This window comes from Tinamus guttatus, unplaced genomic scaffold (assembly GCF_059628265.1).
Source record: "Tinamus guttatus ecotype Peru unplaced genomic scaffold, ASM5962826v1 Tinamus_guttatus_pri_ptg000710l, whole genome shotgun sequence".
Lineage (NCBI taxonomy): Eukaryota > Metazoa > Chordata > Aves > Tinamiformes > Tinamidae > Tinamus > Tinamus guttatus.
The window spans coordinates 1,378,005-1,388,066 of NW_028289244.1; the positions used below are offsets into that span (position 1 = coordinate 1,378,005).

General features: G+C 54.1%; 1 protein-coding gene across 5 annotated transcripts in view; it reads left to right on the forward strand.

The window, feature by feature from the left end:
* The window catches only part of FNIP1 (folliculin interacting protein 1), a 178,498-nt gene extending 169,798 nt beyond the window's left edge, over window positions 1-8,700 (forward strand). For all 5 annotated transcript variants that reach the window (XM_088536919.1, XM_088536917.1, XM_088536918.1 and 2 more), the window contains 7 exons: window positions 1,913-2,059; window positions 2,850-3,019; window positions 4,407-5,832; window positions 6,188-6,356; window positions 7,845-8,042; window positions 8,413-8,528; window positions 8,613-8,700. In XM_088536919.1, the coding sequence (XP_088393045.1) occupies window positions 1,913-2,059; window positions 2,850-3,019; window positions 4,407-5,832; window positions 6,188-6,356; window positions 7,845-8,042; window positions 8,413-8,528; window positions 8,613-8,691 (2,305 nt within the window). In that variant the 3' untranslated portion in view covers window positions 8,692-8,700. The remainder of the gene's footprint in view (window positions 1-1,912; window positions 2,060-2,849; window positions 3,020-4,406; window positions 5,833-6,187; window positions 6,357-7,844; window positions 8,043-8,412; window positions 8,529-8,612) is intronic.
* The last annotated feature ends 1,362 nt before the right edge of the window (window positions 8,701-10,062 follow it).

The following is a 10,062-nucleotide window of genomic DNA, read 5'->3' on the forward strand; positions in this document are numbered from 1 at the left end:
AACTCCTTGCAGGCTTTTCTGGCAGGAGAAAATGCAAGCTGCCTCCTCAGCAGCAAAGCTGACTTTATCACATCTCCGCAGAGCAGAGGAGGCTGGCGGAGGCCCTGCGGGCCGGCTGGACTCTGCTCTCCCCCGGCTGCCTCATCCTGGGAAGGGCTCTGTGCCCTTTGGCATGTTGATGCTCCCGGTAAATTTGCCTGCGTGGCTCCAGGCTGCCCCTTGCATCGTTAGCCACTTGGAAGCGGTTTTTAATTTTCTAAAGCGCTGCTGACTTTAGCTGGTAACACTTGGCTGAGAGGCTTAGAGCCTGGCTTGGCTGTCAGATGGGCAGACACATGACTTGGGCAATAAGCTGCTGCCCTTGCATGAAGGGTTCGCCTGCCATGGCCGCACCGATAATCCCGCTGCTGCCGGCGGCGCTCCGGCACGGCCCTGGGAAGCGCCTCTCCCCGCGGCCTCGCAGCCCAGTCGCCTCTTTTCTGCCTGTGGTTCTTAAGGTTCTTGCTCTGCGGGGAGCAGAGCGGCGAGCTTTGCTCTTGCTCAGGGCAGCGGGGTGGCCTCATGCACAGGGAGCTCCCCCTGCCCTTATTTCTTCATCCTTTATAGGAAAAAAAGCCTGGAGGAGGAGGAGGAGGGAATGAAGGTAGGGAGCTCAAACCCCCTGGATGTGCCAGACCCCGAGCAGGAGCAGTGCCCGCTGCTCGTGCACGCGAGGGGCGGATTAGAATTACCATTACTTTCATAAATCTGGGTAACCTCCCTGCATTTTTCCCCCTCGTTTTTCCCCCTTCACTCGGGGCGAGGGGAGTGTGCGCTGGCGGGGCGGGAAGCGGTTAATCCCTGGCCGAGGTTCCCTTTGCTGCAGTCACATGCCTGCTGGCCGCCCGCCAGCCGAACCCGATCGCTCGCGGAGGAAACACTATCAGCCGCAGATGCAGCCAGGGTTACCAGAATAGTAAATAACGAATCACAAGACTCGGGCTATCTTTTCAACGAAAACAAATATTTTAATGTGCTGCTCGCAGCAGAGGAGCGGTTTCTCTTTCAAAACACTTGCGCGGCCCTGCGGGAGGCTCCGCAGCAGGAACCCGCCTGCCCCTCGCGAGAGCTTCTTGCTTTTGGCCCCGGCTCCGGGGGCTGTGGTGCCCCGCGTGCCGAGGTGGATGTTCTCCTGCGGGAGGGTTTCTCCTGCCCGCGTCCCCGCGCGGCGCCCGCTGCTGTTCCCGGCCGCGCGGAGCCAACGCGGTTCAGCAGGGGCAGCGCAGGCCGGCGCTCGCTTCCCTTCTGCTTCTCTGAGTTTTCAGCGCGCTCTAAATGTCGGCTCCGCCAGGGTCGCAGCGCTGGCGTCGTGTTTGAAACAAGAACTAACCGGAGCGGAGCAGTGATCGGGGGGAATTAACTGGGGGGTTACTGCAGAGTTCCGTGTTCAGCGTTGGAGGAGGAGCCCTGGCCCCTCGGCCTGCAGCGCATTTGGCACCGAGATGCACCAGGTCTTAAAGCAAGCAGAAAGTTAAGGCACTTTGGTAGATCAGGTGCACATAAAAATTGCCCTGAGCACAAGCTGAGCCAGAATTAGGGAGGATTTACATGTTTTGAATGTAGTGGGGAGAATGGAGGGCAGTCACAGGAAGAAAACGTGCCGTTCTTCCCCGCTCGGCTGCTGCGTTTTGCCAGGGCACGCTGAGCTGGGCCCAGCTCACTCAGCACCTGCTGGGCACAGGAGGTTTAACGTGGAAAGGTGAATTCATCCCCTTCAACAAACAACGTGACCGGGACAACAGTTGAGGAGAGAGAGCTTCCCACTGACAGAAATGGCAGTTGGAACCAAATGTTGCAATAAAGTCTCTGAATGGGAATTTCCGCCCTCCACTATTTGGTTTAATTTTCTGGATTTTGTTCGTTTGCTTTTCAGAACAACTATTTGCAACCTGTACACGATGCCGCGGATTGGGGAACCCGTCTGGCTCACCATGATGTCTGGAACACCAGAAAAGAACCAGCTTTGCCATCGTTTCATGAAGGAGTTCACCTTCTTGATGGAAAATGCGTCAAAAAACCAGTATGGTGGATTTTAGTTTTTAAACGTGTATCTATTCATGTATTTTAATTTAAAATGAGTTTTTTATTTATTTATTTTATAATTCTGATAATACTATGGAACCAAAGCCCATAAAAGTGCTAGTTTTGAGAGCAGAAAGTAGCAAGGCAGAGATGGGGAAGGAAGCGGCTCTGGATGGGCTTCCCGGCCACCCGACATCCCCGAAGGAGCACAGCCGGCACGGAAGCGGAGCGGGAATGGAGACGCAAAGCCCGGGGACCAAGCAGGGGGTTGCCTTGAAAAGCAGCAGCCGTGCGGGCCGACATAGCAGAAGAGCTGCAGAAAAGAGCACGGCACCACGTGGCTTTGCTAGCAAAGCTGAGCCTCCCTTGGCATGGGAGCAATACTCACAGCTTGTAAGGGCAGGGGATCTGCTGCTCGGACCTGGCACGTAATCAGGGCCAGGAGTGGCACCTTCTTCTTCCGAAAAAACAGAGTGTGTGTTTTTTTTTTTTTTTAAAGATGTTTTACAATACGAAGCTTGCAAAATAGGAAGTCTCATGATGGTTGCCAAACTGAGGAACTAATGGTCACAGGTTTAAAATACTTGATTCTACTTTAAGCATGTCTTCTGTGCAGGGGTTAGTGGTGGGCAATACAGGAAAGCAGCAGATAGGCAGCAGAGATGATCCTGGCTGTGCTTGTTAGGTTGTTTCTGGTATTTCTGCTCCATGCCCATTGTAGAATCGCTGTCACTTCAACTTGTTGAGTGTGTACGTGGAAAGTCTGATACTGAACGTTTTGCTGTCAGGTTTCTACCAGCTTTGCTGACTGCGGTCCTCACTAACCACCTGGCCTGGGTCCCTACCGTCATGCCCAACGGGCAGCCGCCCATCCGAATCTTCCTGGAGAAGCATTCTTCCCAGAGCGTGGACATGCTGGCCAAGACGCACCCCTACAACCCGCTGTGGGCGCAGCTAGGTACGTGCCGCACGGCCCCTGGAGAGGCTGCAGCTTTGCACGAGTGACCATGGACGTGGTGGTTTTTCCTGATATGTGTTGTTTCCTTTTCCCAAGTTAAAACTCCTTTTTTACTCGAGCAAGGCCAAATTCAGCATTTCAAGGCAGGAACTGAAGCAGGTAGTACTTATTATTCATGCTCTAATTTCTTAAGGCAGTGCCAGTTATGAAATGGCAGCCAAAAAATTAAGCCATCTTTTTAGTCATCTGCAGCAGGGCGGCCCTGGTGGTGATGCAGGACTCGAGTTCTTCTCTGGCCCTCTTTCCATAAGGGAACTCCATCTTCTGCTTTTTGAGATGCTGCTGTGAACAAGCTGATTCTAGGAAGAGCAAAGGATGGAAATCATCTTTTAAAAGCTGGGAAACGGGCATCCTGTCAGTGCAGCAGACAGTGACACAGTGCAGGAAAACAGAATAGGGAATAGAGCCCCTGGGCAAGGTTACCAGGACCTCTGAAACTAGTGGCTTGAGTCGTTGGTCCTACTGCCTTCTAAGGGCTGCTGAGGAGAGGAGAGGAGTTGAGCTTCCTACTTTTGGTCATGTTGTCCTGCTCTGCACACAAACTCTCGAGGAATTTGGTTGGGAAGGACAGCAGAAAGTTCTACAAGGTCGCCCTGTCCCAACACAGGCAAGGATGGCCAAGGACTTGGCAAGGAGGCACTTTTCCAAAACTCATGCCACTCAAGGGATCCACTCCTTCCAAGGAGGATTTCTGTGCCTCCGGCATCCCTTGTCCCCCATCCGCACGTTCACAGCGTGCCCTAAGACCTCCAAAATAAACACAAGTACTGGCTCTTCCATACGTAGACCAGGAATACGGTCCTCCAAGCTGTGAAAACCTACCTATCCAACCCATACTAGGGCTTAAGGGAAGGGTTGGCTTCGTCTCTGCCTCCCCACTGTCTCCATGCCCTTGGCACAGGTTTGCTTCTTTCCAAGCTTTCCGTGGTAGTTCAAAGTTCAGCCCAGTTTCCAGACTATCCAAGGTAATTCAGAGCAGGTGCCTTCTCTCTCCCAGGACTATATAAGGACCCCAGAAGTCCGGCCTCTAGAGCAAGGGACTGAACTTAGGTGGTGTGAATACGTGAATACTCCCTAATATGTGAGATCAGATGTCCCACTAGCCACGGGGTCATCTTACAGAGGATACCAACAGCATCATTAGGATTCTCTGTAGTAGAAACAAAACACCAGCACAGCCGTCCTCGCGCCTCTGCCTCAGCTTTTCCCTGTTGTAGGCCTGGCCTTTCATAGCTTGGTCAAGGTTTGTTCACAGCATTGTGTGTCTTGCAGATAGATTTATTCTAAAGACGAGAAAAATACTTGTCTGTTCTGTTTCCTATTTTAGGTGACTTGTACGGGGCTATTGGATCACCTGTGAGACTAGCAAAAACAGTTGTGGTTGGCAAAAGGCACGACCTGGTACAGAGGCTGCTCTACTTCCTCACTTACTTCATCCGGTGCTCGGAGCTCCAGGAGACACACCTCCTGGAAAACGGGGAGGATGAAGCCATTGTCATGCCTGGGACTGTGATCACCACCACGCTGGAGAAGGGAGAGGTGGAGGAATCCGAGTACGTGCTTGTCACAATGCACAAGAACAGGGGCAACTTGCTGCCGAGCGAGGCTGAGGAGACGAGAGCTCCCAACTGCAGCTGCAAATACTGCAAATGCCCCATCGCCCTCGCCCCGAGCGCGGAAGGTGCCGCCCAGCAGGACAGAGAAGATGCCCCAAGCACTGCTAAGGTGGAGCTGGAAATGTCCTCGGATGAGAGCAGGACGGCTGGTTCCAGTGACTGCCAGGAAGTTGCTCTTGATGTTCAGCAAGCGAGAAGCTGCCTGGAACCTAAACTGGAGACCGTAGTGTGCACGGGGTCAGCGTCGCCGGAGCAGTGCGTGGGGCCCGAGTCTGCTTTGGAGCCGCCGGCGGCCACGTGGAGGGGCCAGGAGGCGCGGGAGGGCGGCAGCCCGGCCGCCGGCGCGGCCAGGGCGCCGGGCATCGCTGTGGAGAAGAAGCCTCCGGACAAGCTCTGCTGCGGTGCCTGTCCCGGCGCCGCCGCCGCGGCGCAGACGAAGGTGACCTTCCTCATCGGAGACTCCATGTCGCCCGACTCGGACATCGAGCTCCGGAGCCAGGCGGTGGCGGAGCAGATCGCGCGGCACCACGGGCAGCCGGCCCCGGAGGACGCAGCGCCTGCGGAGCCGAGCTGCGAGGCTGAGCACGCTGTGGAGGACCAAAACGGGGCCCGTGGGACGGCCCAAGCCTTTCCTCAAGTTGCTAGTGAGCATCAGAGCTGGAATCCGAATCCATACGGTGCTGAGAGCATGAGTCTGTTTGATGAATATTTTACTGATGACAGTTCCATTGAAACCCGGACTATTGATGATATCCCAGGGCAAGCAGCTGCAGACCTGCTCACTCACAGCAATAGCTCAGACTTTTCTAAAAAGCTGTGCACAAAGGCTAGCAAACCACCCAGTGAATTCTGTAAGTTTATGGACTCCGTTCGACAGGAGACCTACAAAAACTGCTTTGATGAGCAGGACCAAAGAGACAAAATCTCTATTCGTGTCCCCCATGGGGATAGAGAAAACGTAGAGAAAAAAGTCGTCCCAGGAATTGATTGGGACATTCCGAGAAACGAGAGCTCCGATAGCGCCCTGGGCGACAGCGAGAGTGAGGACACGGGTCACGATCTAACTAGAGCAAGCGGGAACTACTATGGAGGGGAGCAGGAGGACTGGGCGGAAGAGTATGAGATCCCTTTCCCCGGGTAAGTGCTATTCAGCAGCTGGGCACCAAAGCTGCAGCCTCTCCTCATGTCGCGTGTTTGCAGGAGTGTCGCCTAACCTGGCACCCGTGGCTGGAAACTGTGTCTCGGGTTTGTTGGTTGTAGAAGAGGTCAGTTGTCTGGAAAAAAAAGGTATAAAAGGTACTATCTGTGCATTGGCACCTTGGCTCAAATCCTTTTCTTCCCCAGTGGACTGACTGTGAAAGCTGATTGATTTTTTTTAAAAGGTGCTTGAATTGAAGATAGAGGAGATACAATAAATGTGAAAATGCAACCTCTTTGTTAGCTGAATTTGGTGTTTCCTCTTGTGTATCTCCATGATATGCCTTTCTTGCAGGTCAAAATTGGTTGAAATGAACTCTGTCCAGCCCAGTATTGCCAATTTTGGAAGATCCTTACTAGGCGGCTACTGCTCATCTTATGTTCCTGACTTTGTTTTGCAAGGAATAGGAAGTGATGAGAAGCTGAGACACTGTTTGGTGTCAGATCTGTCACACGCTGTGCAGGTAATTAAGCTATATTTGGAAATGTATTTCTCACAGTAGGGAAAATCAAATGTTTTTGAATCAACAAACACGCAGGAAATGAAAATATTTGCTGTCACAGCTCTCTCAGGTTCCTGCAGTCCAGGCCACCAGTGCTTCTCCCAGTTAATGTGTCAGGGAAGTCAGGCTGACTCGGGCTGGCTCCACATTCACACGAGCAGTGTGGACTGACACCGGAGCCACCTGTGGAGGTTTGTGCCCTCGGGCAGGTGGATCCCGGTGCTGATCCCGGCAGGAATCCCGTTCTGCTGCAGCCGCTCGCGGTGGCCGGGCGCACGCAGGGCGTTCGGATCCGCCCCTGGGGCTGGGTGGCTCTGGTGGCATCGACCCCTTCCTCACGCTCAGGACACCAGAGGAAAACACCAGGAGGGAAAACTGGAGAGGGTCCCCTCCAGCCTGGGCAGCAGCAGCGTTGCCCAGAGCGCGGGGCAGGGAAGAGAGTCCCCCCGGAGCCCCTGCAGGGTCCCCTGGTCCCGCACCCCGAGGCAGCAACGTGAGTCACTGGCCATGCAGTTGGCACCGTCTCTGCAGCCGTTCCCCAAGTTACCATCCCCTGTCCTTGCGCCCCAGTGGCGTTTTGCCTGCGGAGCAGCCCCGGGGTCTCTTCTGGGGGGCTTTTCCTTAAGGCAAAGGCGTAACTGAAGCCCAGGCAGGAGCGGCAGCGGCGCTGGGGAGCTGCTACCCCGAGACAGAGGTTGGAGCGTCGCCGAGGGCGTCGCGTCCCCCGTCCCCATGGTGCCACGTCCCCCCCGTGGCTGTTGTGCCTCTCTGGCAAAGCCAAAGACTGAGAGGATACAAAAAAGGATTTAAAAAAAAAAAGATTTTAGATGCTGACTTTCAAGTAATTAGTAGCGTCCTGGTGCTGTGGAAAAGGAGACTCTCTGGAAGATGCTGCCTTCTGAGAGCTCAGCCCTAAAGGTGGCAGAGAGAGGACAGTGGGTTGGAAGAGCCTCCTCCCCTCCTTTTAAAAGACAACAACAACAAAAAAAAGCAGAAAAAGAGAAGGAGAAAGGCCTTGAAGGGGCCTCGAACCCTGTGAAGGGAGCAGGAGGGCCCAGCTGGTTCGGGCGGTTCTTTGCTCCCTCTGCTGGTCCTGCACGGGGAGCCCTGCTGACGAGCAAGGCAGGTTCTTGGGGCTTTCAGCTTTAGAGGGTTAAGATACACTTTCAATAGGTGCTCATTTTTATTTTACCCATATTCAGTTAGAACTCTTCATATGAAATATCAAAAATACTTGGTAACAAGAAGATGCTTGGGAGGACGTGTGAAGAGTGACCGTGCCACCTCCTGTGGAGCTGAGCTCGGCTCTCGGGACGCGATGGCAGCTCCCAGAATGTCCCTGCCGTTTGGGTCCCTGCAGCCTCCGCTCCTGAGGGTGGCGGCGTTTGGGAACCGGACTGGTGTCATTTCCCATTCTCACACTTGTGCCATGAAATTGTTGGTTTTTAGCATCCTGTTCTGGATGAACCCATCGCCGAAGCCGTCTGCATTATTGCAGACACGGACAAATGGACTGTGCAAGTGGCCAGTAGCCAGCGGCGGATGATTGAGAACAAGCTGGGGAAGGAGGTGTTGGTCTCCAGCCTCGTCTCCAACCTGCTCCATTCCACTCTTCAGCTTTACAAGCATAATCTATCTCCGAACTTTGTAAGTATGAAGGCAAATCGAGAGCGCCGTGTTCTCCCAGCATCCTTTTGCCTTGTAGGTCGGTGCTCTGTAAGCTCCGGCCCCGTTTGTTTACGGCTGGCAGTGGGCGCATCCGCCGCCGTCCGCGCGGCTCCTTCCAGTGCAGCCGCGCAGTCGAGACAACCGACGCGTTAATTCTCATTAACTAGCAGCCAAAACCTCCTGCTCCGAAGCGGGAATCTTGGCAGCGAGGCCCAAGTCGCTGGTAACCAAGCAGCGATTCCGCTGGCCGCAGCCAGGAGGCGGCGGCGGCCGCAGGGCCCGTCCGCGCGGCGGTGACGCCGGCTCGGGCGCCGCTGCTCCCCTGACGCGCTCCCCCTTTCTGCCCTAGTGCGTGATGCACCTGGAGGACCGGCTGCAGGAGCTGTACTTCAAGAGCAAGATGCTGTCCGAGTACCTCAAGGGCCAGATGCGGGTGCACGTGAAGGAGCTGGGCGTCGTGCTGGGGTACGTTGGCCGCCGGGAGGGCTGCTGGCTCCGTTGGGAAGGGGCGGCGCAGCCGGCACTAACCGCCCCTTGGCTTCCTCCTAGGATCGAGTCGAGCGACCTGCCCTTGCTGGCGGCCGTGGCGAGCACCCACTCGCCCTACGTGGCCCAGATCCTGCTGTGAAGGGCAGGGGCAGAGCCGGGGGCGCTCGGTCCTGCCCTGGAAACACAGCGGAAGGCGGCTCGGCCTGGCTCCCTCCTCTGGGAAGCAGCGGGGCCGGGCGCTCGCGGCCTCTCCACGTGTCACTGCGCGTCTGGAGGCCTCTCCTCTCCCTCGCGGCCGTTCAGGAGAAAGGATAAAGCCAGGAAAACGGAGAAATGGATAAGCCTGACATCGCGAGCACACAAAATCCAAGATTTTAGCAAAAGCTGAAGACCTGCATTTTTTTTTTCCATCAGCGTCTGCCACGGTGGCAAACTGTAATTTATATTTGGGAACGCAAGGAGAAACTGCTTTGGGAAACAGATCCTGCTCCCGCCGGCTGCAGACTCCGCGGGAGCAGCAGCAGCTGCCCGGGCTGCTCGCGCTCCCCAGGCTCCCAGGCACGAGGATTCGTCAACAACTTCTGCTTTTTCACGTCACAGTTAAATTCTGGCTCCTTCCCAGCGGAAGATCAGGGGCGTGGGGATTTTTTTGTTTTGTTTTGTAAAAAGCTTCTTAATGCCCCTCAGCTCCAACGTTTATTTATACTCGTCCTCCTGGAGAGAGGGGGAGCAGACGAGCCGCAGGGGAGCCCCCTTCCTTGGCCTGCCTGTAACCAGTATTAAATGTTCCTAATGTTTAAATGTTGCTTTATACTAAGTGAGGCTTTTCTTTCAGAACTTAATCAAAACGTTTAAAAAAAAAATCAGCAAAAAGCAGCAGCTCAAGCGAGACCGGTGGCTGAAGCTGAGATTTCCCCGAGGCCCCCGCACGGCGTGACTGTTACCTCGCACTTTTGTATGGCCTGTAGTTTCCTTGCCACGTCCTGGTCTTTTCACAGCAGTCAGTCGGCTATTGAAATAACGAGCCAGAAGTGATTGTACCAAAGCATTGGGGAAAAAAACAAACAAAAACAAGGTATCGAATATGACCCTTAATTGCTCAGGTAACTAATTGATATATTTTTAAAAACAGTTCTACAAAAAAATGAACACTGATTACACCATAGTATGGTAATAGCAAAATTATTTTTTGACAAAACAGACCCTTGATGCAGAAGACTCTAACCCCTTTTCTACTCACTCGTGTGACTACCAGCAGGAAATGTTGTTTATTTGATTCTCACCGTTTCTCCTTCCCTCGGCCGCGGCTGTCGTGTCGTTGTATATACAGTGGTTGTAGGAGTAGCGGATGGATCCAGCCTGGTGTGAGTCACGTACGTAGGCCCTGGTAGGTGGATTATGTTTTCAAAGGCTCTACTACCTCAGTTTAACTGGACACTTCATTCTAGGCTTTTCTTGGCTTATTTGTCCTAGCAGCCAATTAACGTCGCTAATTTTAGCTTCTGTTTTC